The sequence below is a fragment of the Rhinoderma darwinii genome, chromosome 2, assembly GCF_050947455.1.
Source record: "Rhinoderma darwinii isolate aRhiDar2 chromosome 2, aRhiDar2.hap1, whole genome shotgun sequence".
NCBI lineage: Eukaryota > Metazoa > Chordata > Amphibia > Anura > Rhinodermatidae > Rhinoderma > Rhinoderma darwinii.
In genome coordinates this window covers 209391769-209404667 of record NC_134688.1, presented here as the reverse complement: position 1 = coordinate 209404667, position 12899 = coordinate 209391769, and the positions used below count along the sequence as shown (strand labels likewise).

At 40.1% G+C, this 12899-nt stretch overlaps 1 protein-coding gene across 1 annotated transcript in view; it reads right to left on the bottom strand.

Moving 5' to 3' along the window:
- Positions 1 to 11936, bottom strand: part of ZPLD1 (zona pellucida like domain containing 1) — a 133793-nt gene extending 121857 nt beyond the window's left edge. The window contains exon 1 of the mRNA XM_075850363.1: positions 11831 to 11936. Within this exon, the coding sequence (XP_075706478.1) occupies positions 11831 to 11936 (106 nt within the window). The remainder of the gene's footprint in view (positions 1 to 11830) is intronic.
- Between the last annotated feature and the right edge of the window lie 963 nt (positions 11937 to 12899).

Sequence of the window (12899 nt, the reverse complement as noted above, 5' to 3'; positions counted from 1 at the left end):
AAAAGTAAATTTTATTATACTGTCTACCATTGAACCAGAATTTCATGTTAATGACATGAAGTTATATATTCATGAAAACACAGTTACATTAGCTACATTCAATGGTTTATGGTACAGGTAACATGGGACCAAGGTGAAAAAATGAAAGGGTTATTTGCATTTGGGACATTTATGGCATATCCACAGGATAAATGTCCGATTGATGTGGGTCACATCCATTTAGGACGGGGTTTTCTGACCCCCTTCCTACCTTTTCCCTCTGTCACTGGGTTCCGGCCACTAAGTTATGAGGTGGATGAGAGTACATAAACAGCCGAGCTTGGTGAGCTATAGAGATGAGCGAACTTATGATAAGTTCGGTTCGGCTGGTTCACCGAATTTCTTGAAAAAGTTCGATTCGGACCGAACTAGTTCGGACCGAACCTGTAATTCAAGAAAGCCCATAATTAATCATGTATGGAGCTTCCGTAATGACGGGTGGCTACATGTGTGCACCCGGCATTACGGCAGCGTTGCTAGGCGACGTCAGTAAATAGTCACTGTCCAGGGTGCTGAAAGAGTTAACTGATCGGCAGTAACTCTTTCAGCACCCTGGACAGTGAATTCCGATCACAATATAGAGCAAACTGTAAAAAAAAAAAGAAAAAGACGTTCGTACTTACCGAGAACTTCCTGCTTCTTCCTCCAGTCCGGCCTCCCGGCCGTTGCCTTGGTGACTCGTCCCTCTCGACATCCGGCCCGACATCCCTGGATGACGTTTCAGCCAATGTGACCGCTGCAGCCAATCACAGGAAAATCACATGCTGCAGCGGTCACATGGACTGTCACGTCATCCAGGGTTGTCAGGCTGGATGTCAAGAGAGGGACGCGTCACCGTTGCCCTGGTGACGCGTCCCTCTTTCGGCATCCAGCCCGACCTCCCTGGATGACACGGCACTCCATGTGACCGCTGCAGCCTGGGATTGGCCTGTGATTGGTAAGTAGGAACATCTTCTTTCTTTTACACGTTGATGTATCTTGTGATCGGAAGTCACTGTCCAGGGTGCTGAAACAGTAACTGCCGATCGCTTAACTCTTTCAGCACCCTGGACAGTGACTATCTCCTGATGTCGCGTACCGGAAAATCAGTAACTCATAAGCCGGGTTCGGTCAAAACGTGTTCGGCCGAACCCGGTGAAGTTCGGATTCGCTGCGAACCTAACTTTTCACGATGTTCGGACCGAAACCGGGTTCGGTTGTCCCGGTTCGCTCATCTCTAGTGAGCTACATTGTCTTTGTAACTCATAGAAAGGAATGGGAGTTATGGAAATAGCGTAGCACAATGAGTTACACTGTTTCCGGAGTTCAGGAGCTACGGAAAAATTGTAGCTCTCTGTGATATGCTGCTTCCGTAAATCTTGTTCACTTCTAGGGGAGTTAAGCCCTGCCAGATACCATTTAAGCGACATTACACTGCAATACATAAGTATTGCAGTGTATTTTACAAGCGATCGAACAATTGAATGTTGAAGTCCCCTAATAAAATGTTAAAATAAATGTAAAACATTTTTTTTTGCTGTAAAATAAAGTGAACTAAAAAAATAGACATAATTGTGCTTGACAATAGACTGTGAAAGCCGCAGTGTGTTAGAGCTGGTGACAGCGGCCAAAAATAAAGCAACGAAAATCTCTATATACTGTCCCAGTAATGCAACTTGGTGAATTCCACTAACTCTCCCACCCATGAAGACCAGATGCCCGGATTTCTACTACTCGCAGGATCGCGTGCCAGGTGGAGGCCGCAGACTCACCTCCTCATATTTCTCTTCACGCAGCTCTGTTCTTTCTGCTGTAGTGCCTACGATGAAGTTCTCTACAAAGAAGCTTTTCCAGTATTGTCCACCAAATTAATACTTCTGGTGATGAATTGGGTAACTGGGTGCACCATATTGAGAGGAAATTTTAGAAGCACATAATGACCTAGTGGATTCCCATAATAATCTATCCTTTGTCAGAGAAAGTTTCAGATCTAGAAGGTGCAATAATGTAAAATTCCATGGTATTCCAGAATCTGTTGTCACCACTGAGCTTAAACCTCATATTCAACAACTCGTAAAAGCAAAGCTTCCCATTTATCCTTCGCAAGACAATCATTGACAGGGCGCACAGACTACCTAAACTGCCCCCATTTTCTGAAACTGTCCCAAGGGACATCCTTGCAAGACTTTACTTCTTTTATGTCAAAGATAATCTCATGACAGCTGTGAGAAAATCTCCTAAACTATCAGAATCTTTAGTGTCATTGGCCTTATATACGGTTTTATCCCAAGCCACCAGTTTATTAGTAAACCTATGTATGTCTCAAATGCACAATTTGTGCAACAAAGTTCTGATCCTGATCAAGGGTGCAAAACGCGCGTCGAGGTGTTTCTCTCCGAGACCATTGACAGCCATCATGCCAGCTACAGGTAATTGAGATCATCCCATGTCTCTGATCAATATGTATGTATATATCGCCATCAGTATATCATTGTATAGACTGTGGATTGTGTTAGGGGGAATCGGGATTGAGGCTTATTATATGCTTTCTCTGTATCTCCTTGTCAACCTGTTGCATATTATTTAATCACTATACCTTTATGGCTATGGTGGCACTTTGCTGTTGGTCTTAGCGTTACCATTTTAAGTATGTTTTCATTTTGTATGTATATTTGTTTGGGTTCTGCGTGGTATCCATATTTATGGATAATGTATATATTTTTGGACAAATATATAGGTTTACTGTTGTTTGTATTATTTCTTGCGCTAATACTTATGCCCAAAAGCTATTACAGGTGTTAATAGAAGAAAGTTTATTCCACTGTTTAAAATCCTAAGGAAGAAATAAGTGCCTTACTGCTAGGGCTTCCCCACAATGTGATTGATTAACAAGCGAGGATCCTTTCAAGCCATCAAAAATATTGGAGAAGGTATCCTGCTGCTTAACACACTCAACTTGTCGGTGCCCTCTTTTCACCTTCAAGGACCCTTAAGAACAACTCAGCGAATCAATAAGAAGTGGGAAATTGTTCCATAAGGTCAAGGACAGGCTAAAGGTCTATCCTACACACTTGTGGACTGTGTGTAATAAGTCACAATGGACTTACTCTTTCTCCAAATTGCGCAGGCTGTACTCACGCACCATTTCTCTGTTCCAGTGTTGTTTAAGGCTTATGTTTTATCGATTTTTTTTTTCCCTACAAATTGTTATTTACAGTTTATGTCTTTCCTCCCTCCCTCCAATGGTGTAAGTTTCCAAGTTTTGCATAAGATGATTTTCACCAAGTCAATGACTTCATCGCTATTCTTCTCAAGTATCCTAGGGATCCACAGCAAGAAATCTTATTCCTACTTAAGTGTCTCTAAAATGTATGTGTTTAAATGCATAAGGGTTATATCACCCAGGTAAACACTATTCATTGTGGAAAGAGGTTATTTATTCTCACACTGACATTGTGTGTATCCAAGAATCTCATTTTAACCCCTAAATGACAAGGCCTGTTTGAACCTTCACCCTTTGGGACTAAGCCATTTTTTGCTTTTTAATTTTCGTTTTCCACAACTTTTTTATTTTTCTGTCAATAGAGTGGTGGAGAGCTTATTTTTTGCGGGAGAAGTTGTAGTTTCTATTGGCATCATGTAAAGTACCATATAATGTACTGGGAAATGGAAAAACAATTCTTTGTGGAGTTTAATTTGAAAAAACGATTGTTTTTTGGGTTTAGTTTTTACGGCTTTCACCATGCAGTAAAATGGACAACTTAACTTTATTCTGTGGCTCGATACGATTATGGTGATAGCAAATTTGTGTTGTTTTTTTTTGTTTACTACTTTTACAATGAAAAACTATTTGTTAAACAAAATGTTTTGTTTCACCTCTTCTGAGAGCCATACATTTTTTTTGCGGGATAAGCTGTCGTTTCTATTAGTAAAATTTTTTGGTACATACAACTTTCTGATCACTTTTTATTACATTTTTTTTTAGAGCTAGGGTGACCCATTTGGTGTACGTATAATTTATTGATAAGATTTAATAACAATTTTTTGGGAAGTAATGCAAAAAAATCCCAGCAATTCTGCCATTGTTTGTTAAATTAAAAATTTTAACTTCATACTACAGGTCGGTTCAAATGGGGTGATACAAAATATGTATTGTCTTAAGTACATTTAAACACTTGTGTGAAATAAAACAGGTTTTATATGAAAAAAGTCAATTTTGTGTTCGCACATTCCAAGAGCTACAACTTTTTCTTATTTTTCCATCGATCAGGGCTTGGTTTTTGAGGGATGTGTTGTAGTTATAATTAGTGCTATTTTGGGGTAGATATAATTTATTGGTTAGCTTTTATTATATTTTATGAGGGGGAAATGCAACAAAACAGCAAGTTCCGCCAATGTTTTTTCAAGTTTCTTTTACGCCATCCGCCATGCAGTATAACTAATAAGTTATGATTGTTCTATGGATAGTTATGATTGCGATTATACCTAATATGTTGTTTCAGATTTTTTACAGTAAACCATCTAAAAAAAAAAAAGAATAATTTTTTTTATTAAAAAAAAAGGTTTAAAGTGTAATTAAACATTCGACAAGCTTCTCACATGTCAAATTGACATGTGAGAAGTTTTGATTGGTGAGGGTCCGAGCTCTGAGACCCCCACCAATCGCTAAAACAAAGCAGCAGAAGCGCGTGTGTGAGCACTCAGCTGCTTCGTTTCTGTTTGGCCTTTTCCAGAAATCATTGTATCGGAGTACGGGCTCAATAGAAAGTCTATGAGCACGTACCCCGATACATCGGCTTTCCGGAAAAAGCCGTACAGAAACTAAGCGGCTGAGCGCTCAAAGGAGTCTCAGTTTTGATTGGTGAGGGTCCGAGCTCTGAGACCCCCACCAATCGCTAAAACAAAGCAGCAGAAGCGCGTGTGTGAGCACTCAGCTGCTTCGTTTCTGTTTGGCCTTTTCCAGAAATCATTGTATCGGAGTACGGGCTCAATAGAAAGTCTATGAGCACGTACCCCGATACATCGGCTTTCCGGAAAAAGCCGTACAGAAACTAAGCGGCTGAGCGCTCAAAGGAGTCTCAGTGCTCGGACCCTCACCAATCAAAACTTGTGACATGTCACTATCACATGTCAGTAGTTTGTCGAACGTTTAGTTACCCTTTGATAAAAAAATTTGAGGGGGTACTTTTTAATTTTTATTAAACTTTATTATACCCCATTATAAACATATATATATTTTTTTATAAGGGAACTTAAAGCAACAATTCTTTGATCGCTTGTATAATGCTTTGGAATACTTAGTATTCTAAAACATTATTGCCTGTCCATGCATGGCCACATTAGGTAGTTACTAATGGCAGACCTACGGTCTTTTTAAGGCCCCTTGTTGCCATGGCAACCCTTTGGCGGCCCCTCCCACTGTCAAACACCATAGATGCTTCGGTCGCTATTGACCTCAGCATCTAAGGGGTTAAACAGCTGGGATCTGCATTTTCTCCAATCCTGGCAGTTGCGACAGGAGCTAGGCTGTGTATAACTGTCATGCTCCTGCCGCTAATCTCATCTAATATAGTGGCAGTACCGACGAGATCCGAATGACAAACATATCCGTCACAGAGCAGGAACTAACACCCGCTAATGACGGATATATTTGTCAATGGTCGTTAAGGGGGGAAATCATACTGCCAACCTAGTTTTAAACATCAATATTTTCCCCATATCTAGACAAGAAAACTGCTGGTATTATAATATTGATAATAATGATCAAATATTTCTTCAAAACAACTGTCCTTTTTAAATAAAACAGTTAAAAAAATCAAGCCATTTCAGAAAGGCACCTTTTTAATATTTTGGCTTTCAATGTTGTCCAAGATGCCTCAACAGGCTATGCGGGTAAATGCAGGAGGCCTCCACTTCAGCTTTTTCCCTTGTTGCACTCAAACTATTTGATGTTTGGCAAGGAGAGATCTTCATCTACTCAATGGCGGCTACTGAGAAAACAAATTACCTGCCGCTTCCCCGGAGCCCATTGGTAAATTATAGACTTCCATTTATACTTTAATTTTGTTTTTTATAGTATTGAATCCATTAGGCCAGAACATATTTTAAAAATTTCTGACGACTTTAGGATTACAAAGGTTTCTCCCAGCCATGATTTATCAAACATCAGATATACTTGTATTATTTCTTACCTAGGATATAGGTTATTATATTTCTTAAAAGATTCTATGTACAACCTAAGTATCGCTATCTTTTAATATATATTCTATCTATATGCTTATTTTACCATGTCCACTGTTCTATTTGCATTCTTGTAAAGTCAATCCATAAACATTTGTGTGTGTGTCTCTGGTTTTTAGTGTATATACATACCAGATGCCCATAAACCTAAGTGCCTATTACTGTTCTTAGTCCTCCATTCAATTTACATGTGAATATAATTTTGCCACACAACCTCTCACATACCTGGAGATCAACCTCATTGTCGTTGGCAGGTCGAATCTCGTTATATAAGATGCTCATCTTGCCAAAAATCTTATACTTCTTGAGGACACTTCCTATCCACACACCTAGACACATATTTCAAAATCTTACTGGTCTTATGGATACATTTATTTGGCTCGGTAAACGCATACGGGTTATGTTAGAAATTATGAGCAAACCTAGATCAACAGGGAGAATGGGTCTTCCAAATATAATGGCGTATCATGAGGCTTTATTATTGGAAGGTTATCAGCAACATATAAAGCTTTAAAAATATACAGATAGGGCACTTAGGTTGTGATCCCGACTGGGGACAACTTCTGTACAGCGCTGTGAAATATGTTGCCACTATATAAATAACATAAATAATAAATAAAAATAATAAAAAATGTGACAGAATAAATTGTAATTGCAGACCCCTAACTAGATTTATTGAATAAAATTTGCACTCCACGTACATGTAGATCGGGAAAAATATAAATATTGAAAAAAGTACACATAATTGATATTGGCGCAGTCCTTGTCTGGCTGAGGAACAATGATGAAACCAAAGATGCCGATATTTCCCTCGACGGCAGACAGTCGATAGGACCCCATAAATATATTCAATTGTCTGACAAAATTTCCAGACTCGGTCAAAATTTAGATTTAGATCAAGATTTAGGCTATGTTCACATCACATTTTGTGGCCTATGTTTGATGTAAACAACAGGAAACAATTCCAATGTGGCATCCATAATAGTGGCATCCATCACTCATGGGCTCTAATGGTATCCCTTTAACAGATACGTTGTGAAGTCTCAAATCTGAGGTTTCCGTCGGGTGAACCCCGCAACGGAAAGTGAAAGTGACAGCACAGCTTCCGTTTCAGTAACCATTGATCTCAATGGTGACGGAAACATCGCTAATGGTTTCCGTTCGTCACAATTCCGGCTGGTTTTCGGACGGAATCAATAGCGTAGTCGACTGCGCTAATGGTGACGGAAACGGAAGCTGTGCTGTCACTTTCACTTTCCGTTGCGGGGTTCACCCGACGGAAACCTCAGACGGAACCCCGAAACGGAAGCGAACGGTGATGTGAACAGGCCCTAACACAAAAGTTTTGTATTTTTTTAAGCTGGTTCACAAAAAAAAATAATTCCAAATTCTACTGGACCAACTGCTTATTTTGAGACAAGCAGCAGCTCCAGGAGCGACATCATAAAGGGACACACTAGGCGGATATGTGGAGTAAAACTACACAGCTTATCCGCCCCGGTAGCCGCAGGGAATTCTGCCAGCAAAACCGCACCAAATAGTGGCGCAGGTTTCGTGAGGCATGTCCGCTGCGGGAATCCTGCAGGGAAACAAAAAGTTTAGACTTGCCCCGGCCGTAGTTTAGGCGACGCGTCTCTCTCTTCTGAACGTAGCCCCACCTCCTGGGATGACGCTGTAGACCATGTGACCGCTGCAGCAGTCACATGGGATGAAACGTCATGACAGGAGGCCGGGCTGTGCTAAGAATAGAGGATCGCGTCACCAGGACTACGGCTGGGGTAAGTCTAAACTTTATCAATTTTAAAAAGTACCTTTTTTTTTCTCATTTGTGATTTTTGCGGCAGAACCGCAGCATTTCCGCAACAGAGGAGCAGCGATTCTGCAGAATAAATTGGCATGCTGCGGCTTAAAAAGCCACACTGTAGGTCAATTTTGTTTTTGCGGCGTGTGGGTGAGATTTGTTCAAATCTCATCCTCTCTGCTGCGACTGTAATACGCTGCGGATTTTCCGCAATAAAATGTGTTGCATAAAATCTGCAGTGTTCATGCCTAGTGTGTTCTTACCCTAAGGCCGGATTTACACAAGTGTGTGCTTTTTGCGCGCGCAAAATACGTGGCATTTTGCACATGCAAAAGGTCCATAACAGCTCCGTGTGTCAGCAGCGTATGATGCGTGGCTGAGTGATTTTCGCGCAGCCGCCATCATTATAACACTCTGTTTGTAGCACGTGGTGCATTTCTGTTTTCATTTATAGTTTATACTGCTGCGGAAGTGCTTCCGTGTGCTGGGCTTGACTTCAATGGGTGCGTGATGCGCGAACAATGCACAAATATCGGACATGTCGTGAGTTTTACGCAGCGGACACACGCTGCGTGAAAATCACTGACAGTCTGCACGGCCCCATAGAGTAACATAGGTCCGTGCGAGGGGCGTGAAAATCACACGCGTTGCACAGAAATATTATACGTTCGTCTGAATAAGCCCTAACAATAAGGCCCAGTTCACAGAGTTTTTGGGCCTTGATATTGACTCGGACACTGCGTCAGAATCAGAAACAAACAACTTCCAAAACCGCCTCCCATTGATTTAATCTGAAATCAATGGGAGCCAGTCGCGGAAAAAAGGAAAAGCAGCACGTCCTTTCTTGCCGCGGTTCCGCCTCTGACCTCCCATCGAAATCAATGGGAGGCAGAAAATGCATTTTTCGCTGAATTTTTTGTCTGCTGTCCACAATCGCCGCGGGCAAAAAACGCGGCAAGATATTGTGGGCAGATCAAAATCTACCTCAAAATTCGGTGCGCGGTTCCAGGCGGTCGTAGGTGCGCGGGCAGGCTGTCGCGCCTACGTGCGATCGCGGGTGCGTACTCGCGGACGCATGCGGACGCTCGCGTGTGCGCACGCGTGGGAGTTTGCGAGTGCGCACGCGTGGGAGTTTGCGGGTGCGCGTGATCGGTCGCGCGGGCGGTGTTTTGATGGCTTTCTATCAAAGGCTAGTCGCGCCAGTTGCCGGGCCCCCCTTTCAATTAAGTTTGGCCGGGCCCCTCACATCAGTACCCCTAATACCCCCCTGATTGCGGCCCTGGGTAGCATGATATAGTGCTGGATGGAGTACCGTTAACAGGCGGTGCCACGGTAGGGGGGCCCAGAAAATTTAGCTGTATGGGGCCCCGTAATTCCTGATGGCGGCCCTGTATATATATATATGTATATGTATATATTAGGATACTGTATAATAGAGCATGGAAGGCAAGGGGAATTTAAATTTCCTTCCACATGTCAGGAAACACTGTATTCGACTCATGATCTCAGGTTATAATTAGGAGCCCAAGGAAACCTGCTATAATATTGGATTGTGTAAGTGAAAAACAAATGTCTACACTAATTGCATTGGGGATGTAGCAGAGCTTAATTTGTCACGTCCCTGATTGTTTTGTGCAGAAAATTACTCCGTAGGTTTAGAAATCTACAGACAGCACATTTCGGCACATCATGCTAAATGACAAGCCCAACTCTGCTGCACTGACAAACTCAGTTCTGGTATACGGACATTGAACAAGGTATTAGTGTACATGCACTTTACTAGTATACAAGGGTAAGTTCACATTTGGTTCACCTAAGTAAACCTCCATTTTAAACTAATATTTGGATATATTTCCTTTCTATACAGCAGGACCTAGCATTTTTGTATGTGGTCTCATAAAAGCATTCTTTTGATAAATACTACGGTATTTCATTTATAACACCCACTTTTTAAAGAAAATGCTTCCATATCTCCTGTCAACTTCTGCAGTAAATTATTATAATTTTATTGGTTTAAACTGAATCCACCAGATGAAAAGCCCAGAGCAAGATGAAATGCAGAGTTCAAACACACACATATATTAAATACACGTATAAAATATTTCACTTTTCATTTAATTAAACAAGTATTTGTGGCAACTTAAAAGATAGATGAAAAGCACAAAGAGGAAAAGAAAAACTGCAGCACAGTCTTCTCTTTTTTTATTTCATGACCTATTTTTCAAGAATTGCGAGGGGAAAGAGTTCCATTCTTTATTACATTTTTGGGAATATTTTCCAATTTCATGTGTCTAATGTTACATTTGTTCTAAGATTCTTTGACATAAGCAAAATGGGAAATATTAAGTGTAATGAAAACATTCCTTTAATTATAATCATTACCTGGGCAGTCAGTTGCTTGTATATTTAAGTCTTGCTTCTAGATCTGTCTTTTATGTCTTTTAATGGAAACAAAATAATATCATCTTCAAGTACCTTGATATGATGTATCTTGTACTTTTTTATTATCAGACTTTAGACTGTTCTGACTGGTTTAACCCTCAATCATTTTTTTGTGCCATTCTAGCACATGCCAGTCTAACAACCTACCTGATGATTGTCTCTGTAGCACAGCATTTCTGTCTTTGTATTAACACAGCAATGCTGAACATGTTATACTGCGGTACAATGCACCATTATAAAGTACAGAAATACATATAAGTTAGCTGTAGATCATATAAAAGTGTGCCTCTGGTTTGGCGGTACACAGGTAAAATGTTCAGTAATATACTTTCATTAGCTAAATCTCTCTTGCTGCAAGGAGAGATCTTCATCTACTCAATGGCGGCTACTGAGAAAACAAATTACCTGCCGCTGCCCCGGAGCCCATTGGTAAATTTTCGACTTCCATTTATACTTTAATTTTGTTTTTTATAGTATTGAATCCATTAGGCCTGAACATATTTTAAAAAATTCTGACGACTTTAGGATTACAAATGTTTCTCCCAGCCATGATTTATCAAACATCAGATATACTTATAGGATATAGGTTATTATATTTGTTAAAAGATTCTATGTACAACCTATGTATCGCTATCTTTTAATATATATTCTATCTCTATGCATATTTTACCATGTCCACTGTTCTATTTGCATTCTTGTAAAGTCAATCCATAACGATACTGTTATTAATTGCAATAAAGAGTTTTCTTATGTATACTAGACTAAACTTAGTATTGTACATTACTTCTAAATGCCTAAGTTACCTATTTTTAGTATTAGGCTGGATTCACACGAGCATGTTCGGTCCGTAAAGGACGGAATGTATTTTGACCGCAAGTCCCGGACCGAACACACTGCAGGGAACCGGGCTCCTAGCATCATAGTTATGTACGACGCTAGGAGTCCCTGCCTCGCTGCGGGACAATTGTCCCGTACTGTAATCATGTTTTCAGTACGGGACAGTAGTTCCACGGAGAGGCAGGGACTCCTAGCGTTGTACATAACTATGATGCTAGGAGCCCGGCTCCCTGCACTGTGTTCGGTCCGGGACTTGCGGCCGAAATACGTTCCGTCCTTTACGGACCGAACATGCTCATGTGAATCCAGCCTTATAGTTAAATATTCATGATATTTTTGTGGACCACTATTTTGGCATGCGTTTACTTATTATAGGAATAGTTTAGATGAGTGAGTTATGCCTGACATTGAGTATAGCATACATATTCAAACATAACAGTTCACGTGTAATACACAGAGATTAATAGATCAATAGCATTAAGTATGTCTTACCTGGAAATCTGCTATGTTGACTAGCATCACAATTGTATCCGTTAAACTGTGCACCCACTGGCAACGTGTAAACTGACAACAGCAGTAGCAACCATATTGATTCCATGGCCAAGCCTATAAAAACATAATCAGAACAAAAATATAATTACCAAAGTGTTATTCAATTAAATATATTTCCACTCCTTTCACTTGTATTTTGAAAACCGAGAAAATGATTTTGTCATAATGAAACTTCCCCAGAACCATTAAGCTAATGTTCAATGATCAAAACTTAAATAATACTGTGCTCTTACAGTTTTATGAGACAGTACATCACATGTGAGGGTTTCTATAAAATCTCAAAGGTATCTTGAATTTATATTACCCCTCCCATTCTCCCTTCAACACATTTCATTTCTAAAAGTAGAAAAGCAAAGTTAAAGAATTTGTTGCTGGTGAAGACATCAACTTCCTCCATCTGCTACATCATCCGTGAACTACCAACAATCACTTGTATTTCTTGTCGCATATTTTTGATTAATGAGTTATGCAAAATTTGTTGAAATGTTTGTGACCATTTAACCCCTTGGAGACAGGGCCAATTTCAGTTCTTTAATTTTCGTTTTTTCCTTCCCGCATACCAAAAGCCATAACTTTTGTTTTATTGTCGACATAGTCGGATGAGTGCTTGTTTTTTGCGGAACAAGTTATAGTTTGTCATGGCACCATTTATTGTACCGCATAATGTGCTGGGAAGCTGAAAAAAATATTTGTGGGGTGAAAGGGGAAAAAAACAGCGATTATGCCATTTTTTGGGGGGTTTGGTTTTTACGGCATCCTTCAGGTGGAAAAAACTAAATGTGGACCTTAATCTACAGGTTGATACAATTACGGCGATACCAAATGTCAATGTTTTGTTTTATGTTTTACCACTTTTTTTTAAAAAAAACAAAAAACTATTTGCTAAAAAAAATAATGTTTTGTGTCGACATGTTCTGAGAGCCATAACTTTTTTATTTTTTTGTCAATTTAGCTATGTACGGGCTTAATTTTTGTGAGGTGAGCTGTAGTTTTCACCGATATCATATTG